The following is a 15589-nucleotide window of genomic DNA, read 5'->3' as shown; positions in this document are numbered from 1 at the left end:
ATGATCTAATGCTTCTATTTGACTTCTTCCTTTATTATGATTATAATATCAAATTATAAGCATCAAATCATATCAAGATTATTAATATTTGATGTAACAAATTTTTAACAAATATAAATCTATTTCATTTATTTATAGACCTCGTATTAATAGAATCAAATATTTTTAATCTAAATAATAAACGGTATTAAACGAGACGTATAAATCTCGAACAAGGTTAAAACTGCTTAAAACTGAATAGTTGCGGTTTGAAGAAAATGTTAATTCTATTCTAGCAAATCAACGCTAATTCTCTCGCATTTGTTTCTTAATGAACGGTACTTCATTCATCATATCTCTTTTTAATCTATCTTACAGAGAGAGAGAGAAAGAAGAAGAAAAGAGATAAAAAGTCAAGAAGAAGTAGATTAATGATTCGTAAATGAGCACTATACTCTGTAATTGTACATCTCATTGTATTCGATCACGTAAACAAGACGATTGTAAATGTTTCAAACTACTTCTATTTAAAAATTGATCACAAACCTAACCTAAAAAGAAAATTTTGAAATGGTTTCGAAAAGCGTATAAAAACATTTTCCTAGTATTCTCATCTGTTTATTTCTATAATTTTTTTCAATGAAATAAGCCTCATTTAGCGATAAATATTTCTTTCTCTCTCTCTTTCTTTATTTTTCTCAATTTTGCTTTCTATTTCTCCGTCTGTTTAAAAATATGCGTATTTCTATTTTTTACTAACCGATAAAATTAATTTAATATCAAATCGTAATATACAGAAAGCAATGACAATTGGAATAAGTATTTAATTTTATAATAATGTGTGTTTTTCCCCATCTTAGAAGAAATTTAATTTTTTAGGAATATGCAGCCTATCAAATTTTCTACGAATATGCCCACTAATCATTTTATATTGTTTTAATAAAATTAAACTTTTTCGAATTATGAAATTAGGATTTCTATACTAGAATGATCGTAAATGAATAAAAAAAATGGCACGTTTATTCTTACGATTATATTAATTTTAAATTAGAACAATACGAATCTAAGTTATATAAGAGAAATTGATTTAAATTGTTTGTAATACAAATTGATTTTCTATAGAGAAATTAAAAATTTAATATGTAAAATACACGAAATTACACGACAAGTTTTCTTTCAGCCATAAAATGAAAAATTATCGCCCATTTGTCCCAAATGGTGTATAACGTCCGATATAATAGAGGTGGCCGAATGTTTTAAGGTCGATCAAGAAGATAAGAAGCAGGCTATTCAGAATGCAGCATAGGATTGAATTCGAGCAATGTTTTGTCCTGTCACCTTTGCTACAATCGTCTAACGTAATTCGCGTGGCCAAGCGTCATGAAAAGTGGAAGGAGAACACCAGCACTGCGCCATTCTTCGTCCGTCGATATGCACTATCACGTGCACCATTCTTCTGTCGGACGTACGTTGACTTTTACTACTTGGTCGAGCGACCACGGCTGCAATGCGCAACGCCGGCTAAATTAGACGAAGGGTTCGTGAAACGACCCTTTCTCTAGTCACAGTAAATGGGATAATAAGCTTCATTCACGTTAGGGGCACATCATGGAATATAATACCGGGGAAAAATTCTTCCCTTTTGTTTTTGAACACATTTTGAACACAAACGTTGAAGTTCAAATAATTGTATTTTTTTCTACTTATAATTCTATTCTACTTAAAAATACGTTACGTTTACATATTTTTCAATCCATGTTGACGGATCTATGTTAATTGATTCATAAAGAAACAACGTTAGACAAAAAAAAAAAAAGAATATTTTACATAGATAGCAGATAGATAGAAATCGGACTATGGATGTTTCAACTTCGAGTATAAAGTTAAACTTCGCGTGTGCGAGATTCATTATTTCCACTTGCAAAATTAACCCCAAAAACCTCGATATTTATCAAGATCTTTTCCAGGAATTATTCGATGTTCGAAAAAAGAGGGAAATTAATCATTACTCTTCAAAAAAATCCAAAATTTCTCCCAAAAATCTTCTTGGACAAAATTTGTCCGTTTCTTCAAGGTAAAAAAAAAAAAAAAATCTAAAACCCAAATGAAAATAAGTTCAGCCCGAAGCAAAGCACGGACAGGAGATATTAGGTCGTCCATGACAGAGAAGAAACCAAGACAAGAGAATGCGCGAACAGCAAAGAAGAATACAAGCTGTCTCGATGAATTTCACTTTGACACGCAGTATTTTACCGTTTGTATGCAGCTGACACGAAGAGGACGAGGGTAGTAGTAGGAGGAATACCGGCATTGCGCCACCGTTTCTCCTTCATCGATATTTTCAGTTTTCGACCAGCAATAGTACGTTGACTCCTACTACTCGGTTATATGCCCCCCCGAGCATAGTTTACAACGCGCAATCGTATCGATAAGCATATATGTAGGGTTGCAGTTGACCAACTCAACGGGCCATGTCTCTGTTACGTCACTACGGTGCAGTTCCCTTCCTTTCCATTTTTTTCTTCTTCTTCCTTTTCGTCGCTCTTTATTTATTCTGCTTGGCAAACGGCGTGGAACCGATCGTTATGCTTTGCAGACTTTTCTTTACGCTTTAAAAGACGCTACACGTTTCCTTTCCTCTTTCTATCTATGTATTTGATAGTGTGATATACAATAGAATGATGCGTAATATTTTGTTTTTATTAACGGTACTCGGATGAGAAGATTTAGGAAATGTTTCAAATATTCTATTAATTCTAATTAATAGAATAATAATCTAATTTATTTGTTGATAAGATAAAGAATCAAACTTTTAATATACAATGATAAAAATAAAGATCCAAAAGCTCACTTATAATGATGATATGTATAAAGTATATGCATGTACAGCCTTAGCCTTGATTTAGCCTTGATTTCCATAGAAAGTATACGTATTTAACTTCACTATTCATACGCCAATCGATATCATTTTCAGATTTTACTGAATATTACTTATAACTACTTTATTTTACAGTTTTCTTCTTCTTCACCTGTAATAAATATTCTGAAACATTCATTGACTATAAAAAATTTAAATTACTCGTTTTCTCGATTCTTTTCCTCTGGCAAACGCGAAGCCTTTGCCAAGATTGTTTTCTCTTTTCAAGATTCTTCTCGACGAAACATTCTATTCTTGAAGTTAACAGGAATTATAGATAGAAGTTACACAAGGGCGAAACTCAATCTCACGCTTTGTTCAATTTCTCAAAAATGTTTATCTTTTCAACTTTCAAGCAAGCCGCGTCCCTTTGATCAGCTATCTGACAGCTCTGTTTGCTAAATCTTTCCACTTACATTAATAATCGGCCAAAGAGATTACTATTCAGAACGCAGGATGGATGTTTCTCCGCGACCAGCATGTTCGTCTTTTCATTCACAATCGGGGTCGTGTTCTTCACCAGTTTTAATTATTCTTTCTGACACGGTTTCGCCATCATTATGTCTGCCACGCCATCTCTCTATATATAATCGCAACTTCTACTACTCCGTGACTATTGCGTGAGATAATGCTTCCACTCGTCCATTGAATCATCATCATCCATTGCATCCATTTTCATTCAACGGGATTTATTTGAATTTTAAACGGCCAAATTTAATTTTGCCCGTGCTTCTCCCCTTTCAATTTGTTTCGCTTCTTTCGTATTCTCTCCGATTGATGAAATCGTCTCGCCATATCGGATGAAAAAAAGGTCACGCGATATTTCCAATTCGAATTCCAGCTGTGTTAAGTTTCAACGCGATTGCACGACGCTTCCTTTTTTTTTTTTTCGATATTTTCACATGATTGACAAATTTTCCCGAAATTGTTCATTGTTCCGCGAAAAATAGGAAGGATTTTTATGACAATGCTGAATGAGCTTATATGCAAGAGTGTTCCAGATAAAAATCGACAAACGTTTTTATCGTTAATTTATTTGAAAAATCATTTTGAACAAAAAATGTTATATGAATTCATGAATCAAAGTAATATAAAGTAGTATTGTAAGTAATTAAATATATTCAAGCTATTTGATTCTTATATTTTACATTGAGTTACACTAGATTACATAATGATTAAAATCAAAATTATTTTGAAAATGATTTTTGATAGATAGAAAAAATGAACCTATATTTTATATCCTTTTGATCTAATTCTGTTAGATTTTTATATATCAAAATAAATAATTAAAAATATAGTAAATATATATATATATCTTTAAGTAAATAATTATCATTAAAAGTTAAATTTGATTATTTGTAATTTATATCGTTTATCCACCAAGTGATTATCCACATATAATATTTTTTGCTTAGAATAATTTCTCAAATATGTCGACAAATTTGTTGATTCTTATAAATATTTTATATAATAAAATTCAAAGCTTGGATGATTCGATCGTTACATTAGTTTATATAAGAAAAATAATTTCTGAAATTCAAGCGGAAATAGATTTGATAAAAACGGTTAAAAACTTAAAAAAGCAAAAGTTGGAAAAGTAAAAGAGGTTTTGGTCGGTTAAATCGCTTCAAGCACCTGCTGTGTCACGAGTTACATTTCGAGCAGTCGGATATTGCGACGAGTGGCTCGTAAATCCTCGAGTTCACTTCACTGGCACACTGATCACTGACGATGACGACCGTGTTATTGATGATAATAATGAAAAGCAACCATCATCTAATCGTATATTTACAACCGTATATTCTTGTAATCAGGCTTCTTCAATTTATTAAGCTATTAACAATTTTTACAATTAACGAATAATTCTTTAACAATGAATTTAACATTTTTCACCCAGAATCTATGACACATTGGCTAGTCAATTCCAAATTTTTATATTATGCCAATTTTAATTTTTTTTATTGTGCCTTTGACCTCAAATCTGTTGATTAGGTATCATAATGTCGTAAAGGATTCGTCATTTTTAATAACTTTTTCTTTTACAGGTAACTAACGATTTTAATTTTTTATTTATTCTCAAAAAAATTTCGATATCATTGAAATCTGCTTATATCTACAATGTATGCAAATTATTAATTGTTTATATAAACACATAAATGACCTATATATAATGAGTTTGTTAAATTTTTACAAAGAACTCGAAAAGTAAGGTCGCCAATTATCTATAAATAAATGAATTATGTGTGAATAAGTTGTTGAAAAAATCCTATTATATATAAGAAATCATGTTCAATATCACAATTTTTTATTGCACTTATTTAAATTTTCTAGAAAATTTCTTCTATAATTTGATCGATAAAAGATCTGAGAAAATTGATTGATACATGAAAAAAAAATTGAAAATTGATAAGTTGGCTACAATGACAGTAATTGTCTTCGAGGTATATAACTAAGGAAGAGAGAGGAGATAATATCGTTCTTGATGATGTCATCTCGACGTCTCATCGCCATGCAACCGATCGGAAAAACGGATTCTTCTATATCCTCTGACGAAGCGAAAAATCTTCGATCGGTTGAAAATTACTTCCTGGGACGAGATACGAGAAAAGCAACAACGATGAAATTGCTCAAAATTTTCATTATTCCTCTCGGCTGTTACAGTTTACATATATATATACGTATAAATGTTTTACATTCTGTCTGCTTCAATTGTTTCTCATTGTCTTCTACTCTGTTACAATGTTTTAAACGTACCAGAAATTAAAAGTTAAGTTTAAATTGCCGGTTGGAAATTTATATTTCGTCGAAATGAATGAATGAACAACGTGGAGTGTCGTTTATTCTCATTTTATATTGTACTTTGCAATTGTCGCAAATTCGTTGAATTTTTAGTTTTATATATCATAAATTTTTCAGAGATGTAAGTATTCGATTTAATTTTATATTCAAATTTATCGGTTATTTTTAACTCTATATACATTATTATCCGCAAGTCATCGGAAATTTAATAATATAATTCAAGATACGGGCAAATAAATATTATATAATATTATTATACGATATGATATCATCAAAATTAATGAATTTATATTATAAATAATTATTATTTTTTATCTCCGTTAATTTCAATAATAATAATGTTATTGAAAAAGGAAAATAATTTATCTATTTATTAATTAAAATTTCCATAATTTAAAAAATATATATAATTCATTGTAATAATATTTAATTCTTTCAATTTTTTAGAGAAAAGAATCATCACGAAAAAGATCATTAAGCAAATTAGAAGTTTAATTAATATTAACCAATATTGGATATAAAAATAAATAAAATCTTATGGACTAATTTAGGAATAATTTATGTTCCAATTTTCGTATTACTATTTCTTCTAGAATTTGTTTCCTAAATGTTAACAATGATATAATATATTAAATTGAATATAATATACTCAAAGAAAAAAAAAGAAAAATGAGCGATTGTTCGATTTGCCGAGGAGAAAAGTTTCATTCACGTCTAATCCCCTTAATGAATTCGAATGATGTCGAATACAATGTCGTCGTCAAGCGGCTCCGTCAAATCCTCGAGAAAACGAACGATTCATCAACTCGATGAATCCTTTTCCGACGATAAATCACGAATGATATAATCAAGCAACTTTTCATACAATTATCAAAATGACGAAACCACTAATTTTATCGTCTTTTGCATGCGTCCGCAAATTCGAGAGGGTATAATTTCCCTCGTGTTTATGACTCGTGTTTAATTATTCATTGCATTTGTAGTAGCAGTCACCGATAATCTCATACGCATAAGATCCTACTGCACTTTTCTTCACGGTACGGCCACGTAATTATCAATTATCTAACTCGTTAAGTGGAACCTTTTGACACATTACTCCGCAGACCTTTGCGTGTCCCGCGTCCGTCCACCGTTATCTAATTTCATCGGAACAATTACGTCGACCTTTTGATTTTCTATCTGGAATACCCCGCTCCCCGACCGAATTCAATCGACGAGTTTTTATTGATTTCAAACTGACTTTCATTTCGAAAACTTTCCGTTCTCTTTCGTATCATCTTCGTTCAACAAGATAATATTATCTAACCTCTACGTTTTTATAAACGAAAATTTATTTTATTTTTCATTCGAAATGTTTGTTAATTCAGTTTCAAGTGATGCAAAATAATTGGAAAATTGGCTGGAGAGACGAGGAAAAGATCGGCAAGCAATAGCATAGGCGCGGCGGCATATGAAAAGGTTAACAGTGCCCCACATCGGCATTAATAAATGAACGTATAAGGATCGATAGACGGTCATAAATACGGGAGTTCATACGGCACTAGTTGTACGTGCCGCTCTCTCATTCTTATATATCGATGCTGTATTTTTAAACCAGCCAAATCCATTTTTGATCGCGTCTGATCCTCCACTTTACCTTCACGTGCGTCGGAACGAATTCGAAATTCAAGAAGAACGCGACTTGGAAACTGTCTTGGACGTTTGCAAGCTTCGAGCATTTCTCCAACAAACAAAGTTGAGAGAGTAATTGAAAAATAAAGGGGGAAAAATTTAACGTGCATTTTGTTTTAACATGGATGTAATAAAGAAGATTAAGAAAAAAAATAAAATAAAATAAAATGCATCGTTGGCAATATCATGGCCCAAATTACAATAATTATTTCGCTGCGCGAAAGACATATGAGCCTAAAGCTTTTGCAAATGGATTATGGAAGCCCCAAGCATCGACCTGTCTGTCTATCTATCGAAACCTTGCAGCATGTTTTAATTGGTACAATGAACGCCGGGATATGTATATACAATATACGTTAAAAATATTCAAAAAAACTTCTTGAACCATTCTTCTTCCCAAGAATATTGATTCTCCGTTTCAGAAAAATTTCTCTTTATAATTATCGCTTCAAATTACCTTCGTTCGTACCGATCGAAATCCACCGCCAATTTACTTATACCGCTAATTCAAGGTATAGCGGTGTTCGATTTTCTTCTTTATTCCTCTTTTGTCGTGTAATAATGGAGGAAAAAGGGAGAAAACCAAGACCCAACGGAAATGGACTCGTAAACCAATGATAAATATTTTGAAAGAATTGACCGCATACACGCGTCAATTTAAACGCGTGTTGTCATCTTCGTGTTCCCGGACACAAAACCGACGTATCTAGGTTAAGTAACTAAATCAATCAACTCTGAGAAAACAGGACAACGCAATTAGCGGCTCCGCTACAAATCTGTCAGATTTATAAAATCCCTGGGAAAGAACCCGACCTTTCGTGTTAATGCGATCAAAAGAAGAATTTTTTTCACCTTTATCCGTCGAAACGAAAACGATTTGGAATAATCATTCCAAGAGAAATTTCGTATCGATGGCATTCAATATATCATTTCCTCTTTACTCTACGCGAAGCCACGTAAGCGTTTCCCTTTTATGCTAGAAGATATACGATCATCGAGCAAAATGGATCGACGCCTATTGAAATTTTTTTTTTCTTTTTTGCGGTGTAAAAAGAGCAGCAAGAAAAAAAAGGAATCGTTTCTATTCGCTATTCTGCGAATCAATGAGCGACACGATTGTGTGCACGATTCTGAACATTCTCGTCAACTGTAGATACGATTGATTTCTTGTTTTTCTACTTGTTGCGAAAAATATAACTTGCTGTATTTAAATAATTGAAAACGTGTATAATGGATTCGAATAATTTTTTAATTTCAATTTAATTTAAGAATATTTTGTTCGAATTTCTGGAAATTGCCTTTATATTTTGAAATCGAATTATTTGGACGATTAATAAAAAAGAAAACCGAAAAATGATCGAAAGAAGAAACCGATTGAACCGAAGAAGATCGAAATTTCAAACATTTTTTCCAAAATGTCCTTAACCTAGAAAAAGATGGACAAAAATCTCTAGTTTGCGAATAAGACTTGGCTATAGACCCAGCTCTAACACACCCTATCGACTCTTTATTACAGCAGCTCCATTCAGAGTATAGGAGCACGTACACATGGCACGAATATACTGGGCCGCACCAGGAACAAGTTGTTCGTCGAGCACCGCAACCCCCGCCGACATCGAGTAAGTCCACTCTATTTATTATTTAAGTTTTTTTTTATAAGTTTATATATTATACATATTCTATTCACGATTTAGCGAAACCAAGTCTTTTGATCAGTACGATCTAGTCTTTTAGCTATATCGTCGCTAAATAGTAAATTTTTGTATGGTGTTTGAGCAAATGGTTAGATTAAAAAGAAGAAAGAAGAGATATCATTTATTGATCGGATTTCACGAGAAAAAGAAAAGGAATAATGAAAGAAATTTTCTCAGGCATCCATACCATGCTGTTTAAAAATTAATTGTTTCCATAAATTCGTTAGAATCATATCAGCAATCGCGAGCGTGAAGAATAAGAAAGTAGGAAAAGCTATTATATATTTTTTTTGATTTAAAATTTATCCAAAGAAATATATTTTAATTTTTCAAATTCTTTTTATTATATGTGATTGGTGATAAAATATGTAGAAAAGAATTTAATCAATGAATTATATGAAAAATATCTGAGAAAGATATAAATGTTATAAAAAATAGAAATAAAATAACAATTATTATTAATGATATACGAAACTTTGTACAATGAGAATAAGAAGAAATTCACGCTCGTTTCACGCCTAAATGATTCGTTTTTTTATCGATTTCCATTTTTCTCATGATATTTTCTTCCCCTTGTTAGTAATGTAAAAGGTGTTTAGCGATTTTATTTCTTATTTTATAATCATGCTACTATATAGTTCATCATTACATCTGGTCTCATTAATATCGCACACGCTCTGTCGTCACGTTTTCACCTCCCGTTTTCACATCACCGCCATGTCTTTTTACCTTCGTGACTCGTATGATCATATACAATCATAAGTATGTATAAAATTTTGTTCCACTACTGTCTGTTTTATTATTGCCACTGATTTTTCCAAATACAACGTGTATAATTTTTCTTCGTAATAATTGTCGATGTTGCGAATTGTTTTCACTCTTCTTTCCCGTTTTTTTTTCCACCTTTTCATTTTATTTTCTTCATTTATTCAACATCTTTCTGAATATATATATATACACACATATTATTTCTTGATATCCTACGAGCCTCGAATAATATTTGAGTCTGATTTCTCATTAGAAAAAAAAAAAAAAAACGTTCCATACATTCTTCAAAACGTCTCGAGACACGTGTCCCTCAATCACACAGACTATCAACCCAATCATGGCAATCATGAGCTACCGTGAAAATAATTATCTATTCAGTGTCGCTATCGGGTATCGATAGTGGTTGGAAATTTGCGAACGATTTACGTTCAATCTGGCAAACCGGATACTTGCCAGATCCGGATATATTCTCGTAAATGTCGAATTGGTTTTCTCCGTTTCTTTTATCTTTTCTTCCTTTCTTTTTTTTTTTTTTTTTGTTACAAAACAAAGAAAGAAAAAGACAAGCGGCATCGAGATCGAAACGGGCTCATTAGGGTGGTTAGTAGGGGGATACTGAAAAAATGAGCGAATTTAGTTAGAGAGAGAGGTAGAAAATAAAGAAAAGAAAATAAGAGAAGTGAACAAAGAAAGAGACGATCAAGAATAAAGAGAAAAAAGGAATTGAGGAAAGGAAAGAAAAAGAAAAAGAAAAAGAAAAAAAAACGAATACGGTGCCAGCTGCGAATTTTGATTGCAGCGAAGCAAGCGAGCGCGAAGCTACAATCGGCCAAGTCAACCGAGGATGAGAACAACGAAGGTAAGACGAACGATCGGAGCTACGCAAACATTATAGATTATTAATTATTTACGGTTTATTTCGCTCGTTTTTAGCCCCTTTTTTCAACACTTCTCGCAGATAAAAATCCCAATTCTCGGCCTTGCTCCACGTCTCTTCTTCTTTCTTTCTTTCTTTCAATCCCAACCGTTCTGTTAATCCACCATCCCGTCTCCCTGGGCGCGAGGAGAGACCGCATCCAAAGTAATTAACCCTTCCGAAGTAACATTCGCTTTCGAAAACGTCGCCAAACACCTTCTTTCGTATTCTCCGCCGACGCGTGTCCCATTTCACGGGTCGAAGGGTTAATACAAAGCATGCTTGCTTGCAGTTGACCATCCATCCCCAAGGCTTGGTTCGCATTTACCATACATTCGACTACTCTTTGCCCTTCGGAACGTGTATTCTCTATGCACACGTGTGGAAAACTATCGGTTGATCACTGGAACTATTCCTTTTCGTGTTTGGAAACAGTTATGCTTTATGCGCACACTCTTATTGTCTCGAGGGCAAAACTGTGTGTTTTTTTAATAGAAAACGACCTTCGAGCTTTGCAAGGGGGGGGATTGTTCGAACAAAAAGTGCGAACCAAATCTAAACGTTTTCAATCTCCTCTCTGCGCTTGCTGTGAATTTTTCACGGTAAATCTCGCGCGTGTACATTCTCATTTCTCCATTTTCTCTCGGTGTTTGAATGCATCTATTGTGCAGAGACTGTGTTTAGGTTGCATCGACTGTCTTTAGGTGTATTCCATTTTTCCTTTTTTTTTTTTTTTATCCTCGTTAAACCTCGTACACAGGACTTTTACGTTTTACGTCTGTCTGCTCGCTCTGTGTGGTGTAATCGATCGACGGTAACTTCTCTCGAGGAGTTGCATAGAAACTATTGTTTCTGTTATTCCAATTGCGGAGAAGGGGAGGGGAAAAAACGTATCTCATCGAAAAAAACGTATTTCTCGTCGAATCGAAACGAAAACATGAGATGAGCACTTTCTGCTTTTGATTTTTCATCAAAGGATGCTCGTTCGAAGATATTTCATTTTTTTTTTTTTTTTTTTTTCGATTTTGATCTCACACATCTCTCGTTTTAAACATCGCTTGTCAAGCAAACTTCCCGTTATCTGAATTGGACCGCTTGAAAATTTATACTGGCAGCTCTTTTACCTCTGATCCAAGTAGATATAGCCTAGACATCGCCTAGATGCGCCTCTGCATTTACTTGCACGAAAGTTTATATAGTGTTCTGCCTCTATATGCATCATTATACATATACATATACATATATATATATATATAAAACATTAAACTTTATACAACTCGTTCCAGAATTTTTAAATTATCCAACTTCGAGATTCGCGTTAAATGTAATACGATGAATCCTGTAAATTTTTGTTGTCCATAAATTCTTCTTCTTAAATATAAAAACGAAGAAATATATTTTAACTATTTAAACGTTCGATCATTGTCCGATGAATCTTGTATAAATTCTCGTTTCAAAATAAAATGTAGAAAAAAAAAAATGAATCGTTGTTTCTATTTGTTCTTTCAAGAGAAGAAAAGAAAAAAAGAAGCTTTTCTCCACTCGTGTCTTATTTCTTCTTTTATTTTCTTTGCTATGATCGCGCCTTCACGAACCCTATTTTCTCTTCGATTTAGCGCTAGTAGAAAATGCATTTCAATTCCGCGTTTTTAATTAAAAAAAAAGAAAAAGTCTCGTCACATCACGAAACGTTTCTCGTTACGTTTCCTTAGATTTTTCCGCTCGCCGCATTTGTTCTCGCAATGCACGGCAATGGATAACGTATATTATTTCACCATATCGCTTGAATTATCGTATCCTTCCCACCATAGGTGGTGCCCGTAATAATACGCTTCCCTTTGGACTTCAGGCCGATTGTAGCGATTAATCGTTGCAATTAGACCGCAGCAAACGAAACTTCAAAAATTCCGTCCATCCGTCCATCCGTTAATTACGACGGATCACGTTCGTTCATTTCCACGTGAATCCCATGATAAATATAATCCAATAGGGGACGAGGCGCACGAGTTTCTCGAAAAAAACTCTCGTTCGTGAAATTGCGACGATTAATCGTCTCTACGATCGGACAAGAGAATCAAACTCGAGACAATAATTTCCTTGTCGTACGTAATGGCAGGAAACCGGCCGGCCAGGATAATTGCGTCACTAATGAGCAACGAATTTAATTATCATCGCTCGAGGGACGACACCTGCTAATATTAGACGAATTTGGTGGCGACAAATTACGCCCACGCGAAACCATCAACTTCACCTAACAAATTAATCAATGCGTTACACGGATTAGCATTTCGCGATCCGCAGGCCTCTCTCGTCGACATTCCGAATATGTATATCGTTCAACGATCGAACTTCAATGGGATCCGGATTTTTTTAATCTCTCTGTTTCTGGCAAATGCAAGAATTTATCCGCACCGTAGCACTTTTTGTGTTCGCAAGAACATCCTGCAATTTTTTTTTCTTTCTTTTTTTTTTCGGAAAAACTAGCGTTGACCCACATTTTCGCCGCGATTACCGCGATTTTACTAAATTCTGTTCGGTCTGAAAATTATCCCCGTCTGGCCTATTTTCCATTGTCAACGCCACGGCACGAGTAATCGATCCTATGCCATTCTGTGCGTATTGCGGTTGAAAATGTCGAATCTGCGTAAAAATTTGATCGTTTCGCGGAGAGACAACACTTGTGAAATGTGAGCTCATCAGATACGTTATATTTACAATCGTGTCCTTAATAATTGTTAGTGTTATCTCTGTTTAAACACATTAAACATCGCGTTTCGATGTAGCCAATATTTCCATAGGAATGGAAATCGTGATTTCGATCGATATAACAACGATGTTGTCTCCGTTTCAGTTTCAATTTCTACTTCTATTTCGATTTTATTAAATTTGAAAAAAGAACAAATATTATACATTTTGTTTCTATTTTAAGATAATTGTTGATAATTAAATGGAAAGAATGTTTTACGAAAGAGTATTCGACGAAAATAATTTTCCATTTCTACTCTCCAGTGTGAGTTAATTTATTTATATATCGCGCGAAGGGAATATTATTGGAACGAAGAAATCTCTCATTTTTCTCGCTTCCTTTTCGCTCCTTCGTGTTCGCAAACTTTTACTTTCGTCCACACTTTTTTCAAATCTGCATCTGCATTTAACGGGAACGCGAGTTATTCCTCTGGTAGAAATGGGAACGTTAGCCCGTGGAGATAATTAATTCATAGCCACCGAGTCGAGTGACGCTTGAAAATGGAAGGGAGTTAAAGTGTGAGTGAGAAGGAGGCGGGCTTATCAGTTTCAGTGCCGGCTATTGATATGCCCGGAAATCCCCTTGACAGTTTTCTGAGTTGAATTAAAGGCTATGAACATGGACGACCGAGAAAAGTCAACTGACAATAATATTACGTGACTCGCGTCGGTTCTCTTCTTCTATTTCAATTAAAAAAAAAAAAAGGAAAAAATGAATTTTTATTTAATGCACAATTTTCATTCGCGATTACTTTCGTTGGTCATTTTCTACCGTTTTTAATAGAATTGAATGATCTTTAAATGTCAATATCCAAACGACCTCTTCTTTTCCTTCCTTTTTCTTTTTTAACCTTCGTTTTTTTTTATTTCTCTCGTTTCTTCCATATATTTTTGAAACACGAGCTTTTTCTATTCTCTCAATTTATCTTACGTGCATATATATATATATATATATATATATATATATATATATATATACTTGCACGTTGCACGATCTTTTCGATTAATTAGAATTTTGATTGTTTCTTTTTCTTGTTCGTGCTTGTGATCTATATATAGATCTGAATTAAGTAAGCTTAGAAGATTTATTAAATGAAACGAAATGCATGAATTTCCTGATGGAACAATTCCATTTTCTCGATGAAAAGATGAAATCATCTTTTATTATATCGATGATACGCGATTCAATAATTTCATGGCGCGAAACAGAATCTTTCTTTACCAGCGATTGAACAGAGAGCATAGATCTATGCATTTCTATCATTCTATGCAATAAACATTTTCAACTTCTTCGAAATCAAACTGATCACGCGCGTATATAAATTGAACCGGTTTACGAATTAATTGAACCATTGATTTTTCGATTCAATTCGTTCTCTGAAATGATTCATTCGTTCGATAAATTGGTTTAACAGATCAATAACAAACAGTATTAAAATTTCAACAACTTAAACGTATGATCAATTTTCTTTTAAGACAATAACTTTTCAAGGGAATGAATTAGTAAAAGAAATGCGATGTTTATATTTACAATTAACTTTTGCTAATGAAAATTATTATTCTAAAGAAAAGTGATGAAATGATTCTTTAATTTTTAAAAGTTTAAAACAAAAAAAAAGAAATTCTTGGTGAACGACTCAGATTATCGATGTAAGATTAATATTTCACACACATACACACATCATACGTAAACACGACACACACATCAACTTATATCAGCTACACACGCACATGTATATCAGCTACGTTAGAATGATTGAAAATGAAGAAAGACTATAAACGGTCGCATCGATCATTTGTGTGCATGTTGTTGTTGTTTATCCCAGCATTGTCCAACGAGAATAACCGTTCTAAAAGCGGAACCGTGAATCGGCCTTACATCCAAAAAAGAAAGTAACGGAACGCAACGGATACACGTACGAGGATCTGTCTTCTCTCTCTCTTTCTCTCCTCTTCTCTCTCTCTCTCTCTTTTTATAAATGAAACTCATTAAAGCCTCTAATCACGTTCTAATCGAACAAAGTTGGATGACTTGCTGGATTTAAATCACAAATTGCGTAATCATCCGCAAAAACAACAATTACAATGTTTCGACTTTTG

The 15589-nt window shown here is 33.3% G+C and overlaps 1 protein-coding gene across 20 annotated transcripts in view; it reads left to right on the top strand.

Moving 5' to 3' along the window:
• The window catches only part of LOC552243 (mucin-5AC), a 40577-nt gene that overhangs the window by 11126 nt on the left and 13862 nt on the right, over positions 1-15589 (top strand). For 15 of the 20 annotated variants that reach the window (XM_006570735.3, XM_006570733.3, XM_006570731.3 and 12 more), the window contains 2 exons: positions 8883-8985; positions 10628-10687. In XM_006570735.3, coding sequence (XP_006570798.1) covers positions 8883-8985; positions 10628-10687 — 163 coding nt within the window. The remainder of the gene's footprint in view (positions 1-8882; positions 8986-10627; positions 10688-15589) is intronic. The other 5 variants (XM_006570732.3, XM_016911289.2, XM_006570734.3 and 2 more) reach the window with 3 other exon arrangements.

The sequence above is a fragment of the Apis mellifera genome, linkage group LG1, assembly GCF_003254395.2.
Source record: "Apis mellifera strain DH4 linkage group LG1, Amel_HAv3.1, whole genome shotgun sequence".
Taxonomy (NCBI): domain Eukaryota; kingdom Metazoa; phylum Arthropoda; class Insecta; order Hymenoptera; family Apidae; genus Apis; species Apis mellifera.
This window is presented reverse-complemented; position numbering and strand designations above follow the sequence as displayed.